General features: G+C 48.4%; 1 protein-coding gene across 1 annotated transcript in view; it reads left to right on the top strand.

The window, feature by feature from the left end:
* Positions 1-11,891, top strand: part of smg1 (SMG1 nonsense mediated mRNA decay associated PI3K related kinase) — a 63,624-nt gene extending 51,733 nt beyond the window's left edge. The window contains exons 59-64 of the mRNA XM_077534954.1: positions 1,164-1,391; positions 1,488-1,699; positions 1,774-1,874; positions 2,348-2,521; positions 3,377-3,483; positions 10,546-11,891. Of these exons, the coding sequence (XP_077391080.1) occupies positions 1,164-1,391; positions 1,488-1,699; positions 1,774-1,874; positions 2,348-2,521; positions 3,377-3,483; positions 10,546-10,623 (900 nt within the window). The 3' untranslated portion in view covers positions 10,624-11,891. The remainder of the gene's footprint in view (positions 1-1,163; positions 1,392-1,487; positions 1,700-1,773; positions 1,875-2,347; positions 2,522-3,376; positions 3,484-10,545) is intronic.
* Positions 11,892-14,855: the final 2,964 nt, after the last annotated feature.

Consider the following 14,855-nt stretch of genomic DNA (forward strand, 5'->3'; position numbering starts at 1 on the left):
TTAAGTCAATTTCAACACTCCTCAATTACAAAATCGGCATAATCGTTGTTTAAATTTATTTTACACCTGTTTTGTTTTAAAATGACTTGTTTCCAAAAGGAACTTGCATAACTATAGTGTTTCAAAGAAATGTATTTGTAATATTTGTAATATATATCAATATTTTTTACGTGTTTAAACATTTTCTTGATTTGTACCAAAAATCAAATGATTGTCCTAATCGTGATTGAAATTATTACAGAATTAACTCATTTGCTCCCAAAGACGTATAAATACGTTCTATTTTAAACATTACCAGTGAACCAAAGACGTATTTATACATTTTTTTATTTTTATTTTATGTTATTTTTTTATGCTAGAGAATACAGAAGGCTTTGATGCAGCTTCTAAACTGAAGATAACGGCAATGGTAGTTATTACAAAAACGGCCAGCGGGTGGCAGCATTGTATAAGCGACCAACCAGGGCTATGTTGCAACAAGCTGTTTTCCCCACAGTTCTAAACAGATTTGTGAATAATGATGAAACTGAGCTGTATTCAAATGCTAATTGCGGCAAAATGGAAACCGATAGAAATATACTCCCCCCCCCCCCCCCCCCCCATGAATCAAATCAAAATCAGTCAAAATCCAGAAAAACAGCGTTTGCTTCAGTGAAAATGAGTGGGAGTGAATGAGTTAATCGTGATTAATATTTTCTTCATAATCAAGCATCCCTACCTTCCTCTTGACTTCAAGAAAGTTTGTCTATTGGCCTGGATTGCGACTGAAATATGCATGCACTCCGTATGCTGCAATATTGTTTGAACGTCCATTGGTTACATGAATGACTAAAAAGCCAGTAATGCTATGGTCTGACCTTTGCAGGAAGGCAGGAATAAAATGTCACAGAGTAGTAGAAGAATGCACCTGTGTCAACAGAAGTCGTGAGACTAATTAACAGTTAATCCAGATTTTGACAACAGCTCGAGCGCTATTATTGCCAGATGACATTAACAGCAAGCAAAGGTTTATGTACCATTCTTGTTGACACCTCCAAGACAATTTCTCATATTAAAAAAAAGCAATTTATCTTTAACCATTATCAGCATTTTTGAATGTAGGAAGTATCAATATGTTGCACAATGTTCATCTTGCTTTAAAGTTCTTTTTATGGTCACGACAGAGTCCAGTGCTGGACCTACCGATAGGCAGCCCCGATTGGCTGAGTTGTGCCCTGAGACATTTGGAAGAGGAGCTTAGTACGGAGCAGAGAACGCAGGAGGATCGAGAGCAACAGCTGGAGGCCTGTGCTGAAACACAGCAACTCCTCGTTGACTCCATTAAAACCATTTTGTCCAACCACAACCGCCAACTGGGTGATGTCAAACACCTTCTCAGAGCCATGGCTAAGGTACTGCCAGTATCTCATACAGAGTCCATGCATTCTGCCGTTGTCAAGCACTCAGAGTTCGATTTTGAAATGTCTGCCCGTCCTGTGCACATGCAGGATGAGGAGGCAGCGTTGGCCGATGGCGAAGAGGTGGCATACGAGGGCAGCGTGCGTCATTTCTTGATGGAGTACAAGGCATGGCAGGACAACATCCAGGTGGTCTTATTCACTGTCATTCAGGCCAGTGGGCAGCCACGTAATCAGGAGCAACTCGAATTGCTTGAAGAGATCCCCGCCACCGTGAAGGAGCTCCAGTCCCAGAGTCAGAGGTAGTCCCGGTTTTATGCACTTGAATTTGCTGGTATCAATCAGGTGGTAACTCTCTGCGTTTGTTTCATTACAGTGTGTATAATGGCCTGGTGGGCTTTGCCTCCCCATTGGTGACGGACAGAGAAAATGACTGTGCAAGCCCTGTATCAGGAGCACAGACGAGCTTTGCAGCTGGTATAACTTTCAGGATTTCTCATAATGCACACTCATCATACACAGTGGATTCTAACATGCTTGTATTTGAAAACATTTCCAGTAGAAAATAGTACAAACAGAAATAATCAATTTTAGATCAGAACTCTGTTATAAAACATTAAGTGTACAGGCAAGTAGAGTTGGGAATGATAAATCGATACGACCATTATCCATCCTGTATGTGAGGGAGAAAGATACAACTATAAAATACCACTTAGCGCGTCTAAGAATCAATTACATGAGGTGTTGTGGTTTTCACCTCCTCAAACAAGCTGTTCTCCATTGTAATGTTATGCTCACAACCAAAAACGACAATCTTTGGCAGTAGCAACACTACCGGTCGGAACAAACAAAATGTGACTTTATCCCTTGGTTTGTTGCCATTTCAAGTTTTCATTCTGGACGCGAGAGTATTCCTTTCTACTAAAATCAGAATTTTTTTTGTGCCCAAGCTGTTCGATGCAGTGGGCTGAAGACCCAGCCTGAATCCATGTCCCAGAATGCACGGAAGGCCCTGCCCCGTAACCTGGGAACCCCCACGGACACCCCACCCAGCGTACTGGTGAACAGCAAAGGCCTCAACCCCAGCCCCAAAAGAGCTGTGCGAGATCCCAAAACAGGAAAAGGTAGAAGCACTCTGTACTCACAAGACATGGGTAACACCAAAGCACAAAATATTTAGTTGCCTTTTCTTTGCTTTTAACTCATTCATTGCCAACAATTTTCACGAATCACAAACCATTGAGTCCTAGCCATGTTAAAAAAATTTTTTTTTGACTTTTTTTAAAGACCCATAGAATATTGTTGTACAAATTATTCATTGAATATAGTGCAACTAATGAAATCTTTTGAATTCAATTGAATGCTCTGCCTTCTGGTATGCCCTTCTTTGGCCACCTGAGGGCACCCTAAGACAGCCAGTGAGCTGCATTGTTCAATGATTGAGATGTTATTATTGTATGAGTGAGTCACACTTGAATTCTGCCTGGGTGCACTAGCCAATCATATTGCAGCAGTGCGTATCCTGCCTTGAACTGAAGTGGGATTCACCTGACAGTAACGCTTTGTTTCAACTCTTGCTTAGCTCACCAGTATGGCACTAATAGTTGTTGTTCCACACAGAGGATCAAGACACACATAGTAAAAGAATTACAACTCACAAACGACTTCTGTTCCCTTTTCCGTATGGCCAGCAATAGCGAAATAAATACATTTAAAGTCAACCCAGAAGTTAATATAGTAAATGGACATTTTTGCTATAATTACAATTAGTTTTATCAACCTAAAAAGTCATTTTCGAGTTATCTTTTCTCTTTTTTTTTTTTTTTTGTCTTATTTTAATTATTTCATATGTTTTCGTTTAAAGTTAGAATAACCTTGCTTGACTAATACAGCCACACGTAGTGGAAGTAGCAGCAACTCGATGAATTTCTTTATTTTCAGAAGCTCTTCCTGCAATTAACCTTCTTCTTTGCCTGCAGCTGTCCAGGAGAGGAACTCGTATGCTGTCAGTGTGTGGAAGAGAGTGAAAGCCAAGCTGGAAGGCAGAGACATCGATCCCAACCGGAGGATGAGTGTCACTGAACAGGTTAGTTTTAAGTAAACCTGCATTTATCACCTATATATATTTTTTATATATATATATATATATATTTTGGGGGGGGTTTTCCTCTCCAATTTATAGCTGTATCTCAAAAGCATCAATTAAAACGAAAGTTACAACTGTAACTACGGTTCTATGAGTCCCACGACCACCAGAAGGCGGTGCTTTAAGCACTGAATGTTCCTTTCGGCATGCGCAGTTCGAGTAATGCATACCAAATTAGTCACCTGAGACCCCTGGGTGACCCAAGAAGGGTATAAGTTCCGGTGTCACCCAAGGTTCGTTTCCTACGGAATCTTCTCGCGTGAACACGAGGATTCCGAGCGACAGGACGCCCTGGCGGTCGTCCGGGACTCATAGAACCGTAGTTACAGTTGTAACTTTCGTTCTATTTCGTCCCTCCCGACCGCCAGAAGGCGGTGCTTTAAGCACTGAATGACTAATACCGGCGTAGTCGCGAGGGATCTCAGACACAAACCTCACTGAGAAGCCCCAGCAGGACCCAAGATCACGCCAAGCGGATGGGGAGAGGCGACATCCACGCTATAAAACCTGGAGAAGGTGCAAGGCGTCGCCCATGAGGCAGCAGCACAGATATCCTCCAGGGAAACACCCCTCAGGGCGGCCCAAGACGTGGCAACGCTCCTGGTGGAGTGACAGCGCACCCCTGACGGCAGGGGGCGGCCCGACAGCAGGTAGGAATGGCGAATGGCATCCACGACCCAGTGAGACAAGCGCTGCTTGGAGAGAGCGGAGCCCTTGGCAGGACCACCATAACAAACAAAAAGCTGGGCAGACGTACGAATGCCCGCCGTAGCGTCAATGTAACACTGCAAGGCTCTCACCGGACACAAGAGCTCCGGCCTGTCCCCGCCATCGGCAGGAGTGGGTACATAACGTTTAAGCCGTAGAGGCTGGTTAGAACAAGAGCCAGACAACACCTTGGGAATGAAGGCAGTGTTCGGCCACAGAGTGACGCCGGCGCCATCCGGGTGCCATCGCAGGCATTCAGGGCTAACCGATAAAGCGTGTAGGTCGCTGACGCGCTTGGCGGAGGCAACGGCGAGCAAGAGTGCAGTCTTGCGCGACACCCACAGAAGGTCCGCCCCCGCCAGGGGCTCGAAGGGAGGCCTGCACAGGCCGTCCAGCACCAACTGCAGATCCCACGCCGGAACCCGAAGAGCCGGGGGGGATGAAGACGCAGAGCCCCTCTGAGAGAGCAGAGCCGCCATCAGCACCAACATGCCGGGCAGAAATAGCTGCCACATACACCTTCAGAGTCGACTGAGACCTGCCCTTATCCAGGAGGGACTGCAAGAAATCCAGGATGGTGGGGATGGAACACGAAACAGGGTCCACCCCGCGTTCTCCGCACCACGCCACAAACAACTTCCACCTGTTGGCATACTGTAGCCGAGTGGACGGTGCCCTCGCATTAAGAATGGTCCGCGTGACAGACTCTGTACAGCCGGTCAGCAGCGGTTGGGGCCCCTCAGTGGCCAAACACACAAGCGAAGGCGCCGAGGGTCGGGATGCCAAACCCGACCTCCCTGTTGAGACAACAGGTCCTCCCTGTCGGGGAGACGCCACGGCTCGCCGGAGCACAGTTGACGGAGCAGGGGGGACCACGTCCGGGCCGGCCAGAAGGGGGCCACCAGCAACAGCGTGTGCCCCTCCTGAAGAACTCTCTGAAGCGTCAGCCATATCAGAGGGAGCGGCAGAAAGGCGTAGAGAAGGCACTCCGGCCACGGCTGCGCCAGTGCATCCAGACCCAGAGGGCTGGTGGCCTCGCTCAGGGAAAACCAAAGTGGGCAGTGGGTCGAGTCTTCGGAGGCAAAGAGATCGACCTCCGCCGTGCCGAAGCTGCTCCAAATCATGCGCACCACCTCTGGGTGGAGGGGCCACTCTCCCGGAGGAGGACCCCGACGGGAGAGAGAGTCCGCGAGCTGGTTCCGAACCCCCGGCAGATAGGTGGCCCGTAGACTGGCCAGACGGGGAGCAGCCCACCTGAGAAGGTGCTGGGAGGTCTCCAACAGACGGGCGGACCTGACGCCGCCCTGATGGTTTATGTGAAACACGGTCGTGGTGTTGTCCGACCGTATGAGAACATGCCGTCCGCTCAGGTATGGCAAGAAGTGCATGAGTGCCAAGTGCACCGCCCGAAGCTCCAGCACATTGATGTGATCGACCCTGTCGCGCACAGACCAACTTCCCTGAGCCGTCCTGTGCTGCCAGACAGCACCCCAGCCCGTGAGGCTGGCATCCGTGGTGACTGTTTCGCGGAGGGCAGGGGCCACACCCAGCAGGACGCCGCTCAATAGAAAAGCCCTCTCCCTCCAAGGTGCCAGGGCGATGAGGCACCGACGGGACACCCTCAGCCTCCGGTGGCGGTGCCACTTGGCGTCCAAGTGGAAGCCGTTCAGCCACCTCTGTAGTGTGCGCAGTGTCAGCAGACCCAACGGGACCACAGCCGTCATGGACGTCAGCTTGCCCAAAAGCCGCAAGTAGGCGACGTAAGGCAACAGCCTGCCCCCTCGAAAGAGCGCGAGGAGGCGAAGAACATCGTCGACTCGGTGAGGCGATGGGTGGGCTCTCATAACCGTGGTGTCCAACGTCACACCAATGAAGTCCGTCCGCTGAGAGGGGACCAGAGAGGACTTGGGCAAGTTGACCCTGATACCCAACCGGGCCACATGAGACAGGAGATCGGAGGTGTCCCGGATCACCTGAGCCCGCGACGGCGCGCAGAGGAGCCAGTCGTCGAGGTACGGCAGCACCTTCATGCCCACAGACTGCAGGGGCGCCAGAGCAGCCTTCACAAACCGAGTGAAGACCCGCGGAGCGAGGGAGAGCCCGAAAGGGAGCACACGGAACTGCCAGTGACGGCCTTTGTAGGCAAAACGGAGAAATCGACGGTGTCGAGGTGCGATGGGGACGTGGAAGTAGGCGTCCTTCAGGTCTATAGACGTGAACCACTCCCCCTGGGCGAGCGACTGCAAGACGTCGTTCGTGGTTAGCATGTGGAATGGCAATACCCTGAGATGTCTGTTGAGCCCCCTCAGGTCCAGTATCGGTCGGTATCCACCGGTCTTCTTTGGGACAAGGAAGTACGTCGAGTAGAAGCCCCCGGGCTGTGCCAGGGGGTCCACGGCCTCGATCGCGTCCTTGGCCAGGATGGCGGACAGCTCCTGGTCCAGAGCTGAGACTTTTGCCGGGTCGGCGATGAGTCACCCCGACCCGACAGGAAGCAGGAGGCCGGCGTCGGAACTGCAGCTCGTATCCGTGGGTCAAGATGGAGACCACCCATGGGTCCGAGGCACGAGCAGCCCAGTAACTGAGCTGCTGGTGGGAAAAATGTCCGACGGCCGGCCCCAAGGCCTCAGTCCCTGGCCCTCCGGCCCCTAGGGGCCCGAGAGGGACGGTGAGTGGGGCCTGCAGCCCGTGGTTGCCCTGAAGACAAGCGGGCGGAGGAGCGAAAGACCCCGGCGGGCCTCTGTGGGGGTCGCCGTGTGCCATAAGCCTCGGCAGGCCGGGGCTGAGGAAAGCGATGAAAAGCAGAGCGTGCCCCAGGCCTACCCTGTTGGGGAGGCAGGGTCCTATTGAGACTGGAAAGCTGCTTCCTGGTCTCATGAGCCTTAACCGTCCTTTCCAGTGCACCCACAGCGGCAGAACCAAAAAGTTCCCCCGGCTCCACAGGAACACCACGGAGGGCCCTCCTAGAGGCCTCCGACAAGGGGGACTGCGCTAGCCACACCTGGCGGCGCGCCTGCACTAGGAAGGACATGAGTCGGCCGTGTTCCCTAGTCATGAGGGCAAAAGCCTGGAGGGCTGCATCACTGAAGGACACAGCAGCCTCCACGCTGTCCGCTTGCAGGGATGTAGAGAGAGCAAGCATGAGGTGAGCCAAAGAGTTCCCAATGCGACCAGCACGTGCACCAGCGCCATAGGCCCGTGTGAGAAGGTCGTCAGTCACACGACATTGGGGTCGAGGACATCGCACAGATGGCCGAAGGGTCTCCTCCGGGGACACAATGAGGGATGCGACAGCTGGCTCCACAGCAGGCATCCGGTCCAAGCCAACACTAGCTGCACTGTGCATAGCTGCTAAATCACGGCCATCAGCCGAAGGACGGGAGAGAGCCCCAGGATCCCTCCAGCAAGCATGTAGTTCCCACAGATAGTCCTCAGACGCGGGGACAGAAAAGGCCGAGGAAGGGCGCCTGCGCCGGAAGAAAGCGCTCTCAGACGCCGATTGAGCCTTTGGAGGCACCTCCAAATGCAGGAGGTCCAAGGCATTGCGCAGGACAGCCCGTATAGAACCATCCCCCGCCTCACTGGACGAACTCTGAGCGGACGCTGGAGAGTTTGGTCCCAAAACCACAGACCCCGGGTCACGGTCGTCGTCATGAAAAAAGGAAGCCGAAGCTGCCAAGGAAATGGCGTCCTCCTCAGGAGGAAGCACTGGCATGGGTGGGGTGGATGGTCGCGGCATGGGCAGGGTGGATGGTCGCGGCACGGGCAGGGCAGGTGGTCCCGGCCCCCCCGTAAGTGTGGGAGGGTGATGGTCCCGCAGAAGAGATCTCACCTCTGCCAGCTCAGCCTGAAGGTGCCCAACCTCCGAAGCGAGTCGTCGCTGCGCCGCCCTTTTCCTGGGGGGGGCATGTACAGCAGAGGACACACCGAGACGTTTCCGGCGCCTCGGTTGGGAGAACGACAGATGACCCAGTGGACTGGGGTCACTGACACCAGGACTGCAGGCCCGGCCATCCCCGGCACGGTCAGAAACAAGACACCTCGGGCAGCGATCGTCCAGGACATCGGAGGCCTCAAAGAGGATACCACAGTCCACGCAGCAACGGGAGTCCTCCATTGTTTAAAAAGAGGCCCAAACAGCGATGAGCGGGAAGCTGAGGGAAGGGGGCGCGAGCGCCACCTGCACAGCAGACCCACACCGAGCAGCCAACGCGTGGGCCGGGGCAAACAGTAAGCCGGTAAAGCAACGATAAGCCGAGGGAAGGGGGCGCGAACGCCACCTGCACAGCAGACGCACACCGAGCAGCCGACGGAGGGCGGGGGCAGACAGCCAGTTGTCAATAGTAGCGATAAGCTGAGAGAAGGGGCGCGAACGCCACCTGCACAGCTGAAGCCAGGTGCGCACCGCAGGCGGGACACGCACAAAAGTAAGTAAGACAAACAATCGAGCGAGAAGCGCGACGCCGTAAGCTGGGAGCGGGGACGCTGACGCTGCCCTCACCAGCAAAGGCACAAAAAGAAAAGCAACAACCAAACGGCAACACCGTCGGAGAAAGCGGCGCTAATAAACCGAGAGAAGCGCTAACGCTGCCAACGCCAGCGGAGGAAAAAATAGGGTAAACCACGAGTCGTGGTAGCCAGGGCGCTAACGCGAGGCTAGCCACACAAAAAAAACTCAAAACACCGCAGTAAACGCGGAAATTAGACGGCAAAGTAGACAACAAGTAGTCAATAACCTTACCCCACGGGAGGTTAGAATACGCGACCACATCGGGTCACAAACGAAGGAAAGAAAAACACAGTCGCCGCAGCCTTTGGAGGGCGAACTACGCAGCTCCGACCGATCCGGTCACAAGGCTCCAAGAGGCGCGGTCAAGAGGATAAATACAAATCCCAATCCTTACACTCTTCGAAAATGTGTCGTATGCATACGCCACGTGAGAAGAAAAGAGGAAACGAACCTTGGGTGACACCGGAACTTATACCCTTCTAGGGTCACCCAAGGGGTCACAGGTGACTAATTTGGTATGCATTACTCGAACTGCGCATGCGCGAAAGGAACATTCAGTGCTTAAAGCACCGCCTTCTGGCGGTCGGGAGGGACGAAATAGAACTGGAATGCAACATTACTATAGCTAAGAGTCATAAAGTGTACTTTCATGCTAGCATCATTTAGTCCAGGGATCCTCAAACCTTTCAGCAAATGCGTCCTAAAAAGAATCATTAAATAAATACTTGGCTCTCCAAGAACCCCCATTGTGACCAATAGCGCAGTAGGTCCAAGTGCTCATAGAAAAACAAGGCTGTTTTTATTCCTAAAAAGTGTGCTTATTATTGTGTGCCACTTTAATTATGATGTTTGAATATTAACATTGTGTTTAAATAAAGATAAATAAAAAATAAACCACTTCCAAAAATAATCCAAACTCAAATTTCCCAGAGGGAGCCACCTCAAAGGGATCAATAAAGTCAAGTCTAAGTCTAAACAGAGGAGGAGGCTTATGACACCCCTTGCTTTACAATTTTGTTCTTTTATCACTTCCAATGTTTCCTTGACTACCCCGTGTACCTGCAGTTCGGCATCCACAGATTCACCTATTTGCAAATTATTTTTATTTTATTTTGGCCCCTAGTAGTGCTGATGAAAAATGGTGGCTCCATCCATCATACCCATCCCTGCTAACTAACAGCAGCACTGCCATATTTGGCCTTCCGGTGGCTCCAAAACCATTTTTACAACCAAAAGCAATATTAACAAGGGAGATTGCACCTTAAACAACCGTTGCTGCCAGGTGGGGAGGCCTCTCTCTGAAGCATCTTAACCAATTTCGACCTAAAGCACCTGTCAAACATGCTTCTACAACCTCAAAAACCTGAAGTTTTCCTGGAAATTCAACAATATGGCAACGCCTACTAAATCATTGATATCTTGGGCCCTGTAGCAGATTGAAATATAATTCCTAAAACGCTTGATGTCTTACACCTGTGGCTTTAAAAAAAAACTGAGATTATTATTATTATTATTATTATTATCATCATCATCATCATCATTATTATTATCATTATTATCATCATTATTATTATAACAATTCAACAAACTTGATGCCAATAAATCAAATACAATATGTGCATACTACATTTGTCAGTAAAAACCGTTCAACTTGTCAAACATTCAAATTTGTTTGGACATTATTCCTCATTGTGGACAACACCATACGCCATAGAAAGCATACGAGGTTTGACGATTGAAGACTTCCAAATGAAACCAGTGTCCATGCAACTGTTTGCTTCCAGGTGGACTTTGTCATCAAGGACGCCACAAACATGGACAACCTAGCCCAGCTGTACGAGGGCTGGACCGCCTGGGTGTGAACACGACACCAGCGTCATTCGCGTCTTTGGTCCAGTGAAGGCTTGGAGATCCACTGGAGTCCAGCGGGTCTCGGGTGTCGGAACAGCTGCACCAGGCCACACTGCGAGGAGGAAATGGAAAGCGGAAGCTTAGCCCGCCCTCCCAACAACCTCCTGGGCACCCATAGCGGGCTAGCCACCCCGTAGCACCGCTGCCACCACACTCCCGCAAACATGGCCGATCGGGCCAACGCAACGCTTAGTGGGTCTGCCGCCCCGCCTCCTTTTCTGAGGCCCGACCAGGTATAGCCGTGCCGGATCGGGGGAGGGGCGGGAAGGAGGGCAAACGTCACGTCACCCTCTCCTGGGAGATACCTTCCCCCCCTCACCTTTGCAGCCCACTATCAAGTTGTACCCGAAACATCACCGCGTCCTGTTGAGCTCGTCAAACTCGGACCGTGTTCAGGGTGAAGCAGGAAGTGAGCCGCTTCCCTCGGAAGCACCCCACCCCTCACGCTGCGGGTGGGACTTCACCGGGGAGGCCCGAAGCTCATCCATGGCTTGTTTGCGTTTTCTTGAAACTCCGCCTCAACGGGAATGGGATATTGATGGCCTGTGGGCCAGTTGGGCAAAAGAAATGAAGGTTCCTCGGGATTCTTCTGAAGACTGAAACGAGAGAGGAAAAGAGAATCAAACTGTACTTTGATTAATCCAACCGTCATCAGACTTGACCAAATAAAAGATTGTTATTCGGGATGGTTCTTGGTGCTTTTGTGTGTGTCACACACGTGACACTGCTGAGACGGGACACTTAAACCATAAATTCTTTTAGAGGAGGCATAATCTCCCTTAAATCTTTCTTGTGTGTGCATCTTTATTAATCTGTGTTGTTCTTTGTAACTATTTGATCCTTCGTTACAAATAACCGAGTGTAGACTGTGGCTGCCTTTTTTGACTGTTCTACGTAGAAGCTCTTGCTTTCCTCATTAATAGTAACTGCTTAAAGCCCTAATGCTTGTATTTTATTCATCTTGACGTTCTAGTTTTACGTTTTTAGTGGGGGATATGATGGCTTTTGGTGATGGTGAAAACGTTTTCTTAAAAGCTTTTACCTGATTTGTTCGACTAAATAAACAGTGACTGTCATGTTGTAGATAGTGCAGATAAACATTACCACTGAGTGAAACATTAGCATTAATGTAAGAGTAAACTTATCCACCCTCGCCCTACCCATTAGTTCATGAAAATCTGAAGGGGGGAAAAAAATAAATGTGGATTTGTCACATCCAGTTAAGTCGGTCATTGGTGTGGTTTAAGAGTATCTGCTCTAGAGATGCAACAATTAATCTGTCAACTAATCTATTATCAAATTAATCAACTATTTAAATCATTGATGGTTTAGAGACATTAAATTAAAATGGTCTCAAATCCTGTCAATTTTAGCCTGTTAACAGTAAATATTCTCAGGATTCTGTAGTATTTCATAAAAAGACTGATTAGCTTTGAGTTTAATAAAACTAAATTTATAAACATTTGCCTTTTTGGGCGGGGGGGGATTGCCTCTTCTCGGTAACTTGAATCTTTTTTTTTTTTTTTTTTTTTTTTTTGGTGCCTTTTCTGCACTGTCAATTTGAAATCCTGTTTCCTGTGTTTGAATAAAGGAATGGAAATAATTAAAAAACAAGTTTTTGTATCTGATTCATCCATTAATCAATTAATTGTTACTTGCAGCCCTTATATCTATATTGGCTATTTAATCCATCTTTCTTGACATAATTAATTCTCAGATTGATTCCATATAATATTTTTGGTGTGATCATGTTTTCTTCAAACGTTAAATACTATTTTAGCCTCAATTTTAGACATTTGTTACAGTATGTCGAGAAAAGCAATATCCACAGTAAAGTACAATTATCAATTTGAGACAGTGCCACTCTGCCCCGCCAGCTTCAAGACCTGGCTTGCTAGCGCTGCTTTCAAAGAAGATGGCGAGAAATGACGTAGTCAGATAGCCTAACATTGACATTTATTGAACCAATGATATCCGAGATTTTTAACTGAAGCCACTCTTGGCCAATCACAGACCAGTTGTGACAACCGTGGGGTGGGGCTGATGTTAGGTCACATAAACTCAACCGCGGCTCATTTTCTTTAAAAAGGAAGACAAACCAATGTCCTACGTAGGTTTGCGCAGGACACATCACTGAAAATTAGGGTTGTCCTGCCTAAGTCAGGACGCCTGGCCACCCTAGAACTGTAAGCACCGCCAGAGGCTAACTATGTTCGCAAAGTTCTTCTTCAGGTATCCATAGCAGAAAGATGGCAATAAAACAAGTCAGCCTCCCGAAAGGTGCAGTGCTACCTAATTAGCGATTACTATATATATTTTTTAAAACTATATTAAAGGTGGGTTCAAGGATATTTTTGTGGCTGCGTCTTCCGGGTGGATCATCTTAACGATTGTTTCTCAATCCTGTCTATCAATCTGCGTAACGACATCGTGCGTGCTCCTTCCTAGCTGCGCATGCGCACTTCGAGTGTCTGTAGCATGTAGCTAGCTTCGTGTAGTGAGTGTCGTTTTCGGCCATTCATCGTTGAGGCTCCACTGAGCTGACCGTGTAGCTTACTTTGAAAATAGCTGAGAGCCGCAAGAAGACATCCGTATGAAGCGAGGCCGGCGCAAAGACTGATGAAGATGAGCTCGGACGTTAGCAACATTTGAGAGCCGTTTCAACCGGAGAGCTGGTAGGATGGTCTTCCGCATGCGCAGTTTTGCAAACGTGACAGATTGTCTTCCACTTTTCAAGAACATCGTTGAATCCACCTTTAATGAAATAAAACATTTTTTAACACGTTATTTTAATTAATAGGTTATTTAAAGGAAAGAATTATTAGTTCACCAATGGATGGTGCTAAATTCTACACACTGTCCCTTAGGGATGTCACGATAAGGGCAATATCGTGATATTGCGATATTAAAACTGCCACAATATTGTCGTCGTTATGTTCACAATATTTAAAAGGAACATATTTGTTAAAAAAAAAAAAAAGTCAGGTTGATTTCCATTTGTGCAGTTCTAGCACCCTCTAGTGGCTAGTTTATTAGTACAATTTAATTTTCATTAGGGATGTTTTGGCCTTCTATGTTTAAAATCTAGTCAGATGAAGGGGAACCTAATTTGCTTGTGAAGCGATCAATGTGTGCTTGCCAAGTAAGCGCCTCAATATTGTTATTTCAGATTGTAGATGGTTTATATGCATTGCTGTTATGTACAAAAGCACAATATTGTGCTAATTTAAAAACTAATTTTTTTTAGTATGAGCTCTTTTTTTTTTTCTTTTTTTTTTTTAACACAATATTGTGATCTTTTTTAAATATCGCCAACGCTCCCACAATATCGTGATAATTATCGTATTGTGACCTTCAAATCGTGATAATATTGTATCGTGATGTTTGGATATCGTTATATCCCTACTGTCGCTTTGTGCTCACTAAGATCTGGCTCACATCTACAAGTACATCAAACTGTCCATCCTCTCTAAAGGATCCATGCACGCCATCATACAAATGTGTGGCAAATACTGGAGTGGGAGGTTACCTTATTGCACGAGTTCAAGGTATTAGTGTATTGTTCAATGGGATCACATCACAGATATATTGTGGGTCAGCAGGGACTGGGGTTGTATTATCCAATGCTGATATTTTTTGTCCATGCTTTTGCTGGTCATTGATTTGAACCACATAAAATAGATCAAAGGGCAGGTCTTTGATTTCATCCTTTACATAGCATGATCAACATTATTGGGTACCTTATTTACTTCCCATCCCATTGCTAATGTTCAATGCAATTACATGTATCATATATACATGCCATCAGAGGGGTTTCCTCTTAAAACAGTCTCACCTATGTTTGCGAACCAAAGAGATCGACATTCCTCTCTCAGTGCTTCAAATATAGACCCATATTCTTCTGTGGAGCCCCGCAGGGAGTGCGAGGCTGCACTCTCAAGGTGGACAATCAGCCTCTTTGTGATGCCCACTGCTTGCACTGTGGCTTTACCCAGTCACTCTCTCTCTCTGTTTTGCTGTTGGAGCTGTGTGATGCAGCTGCTCTGGATTCCTTCTTTCGGATAAGAACATCTTAGTGGATTAAATGTTTTGTGCACCCCACAATGGATTTGGTTCCTGGGGATCGAGATTGGGAACTCACAGCACCATCTGACAGGTAGGCTGCTTCTCAATTAAAGTGCAG

Source organism: Festucalex cinctus, chromosome 1, assembly GCF_051991245.1.
Source record: "Festucalex cinctus isolate MCC-2025b chromosome 1, RoL_Fcin_1.0, whole genome shotgun sequence".
Classification (NCBI taxonomy): Eukaryota; Metazoa; Chordata; class Actinopteri; order Syngnathiformes; family Syngnathidae; genus Festucalex; species Festucalex cinctus.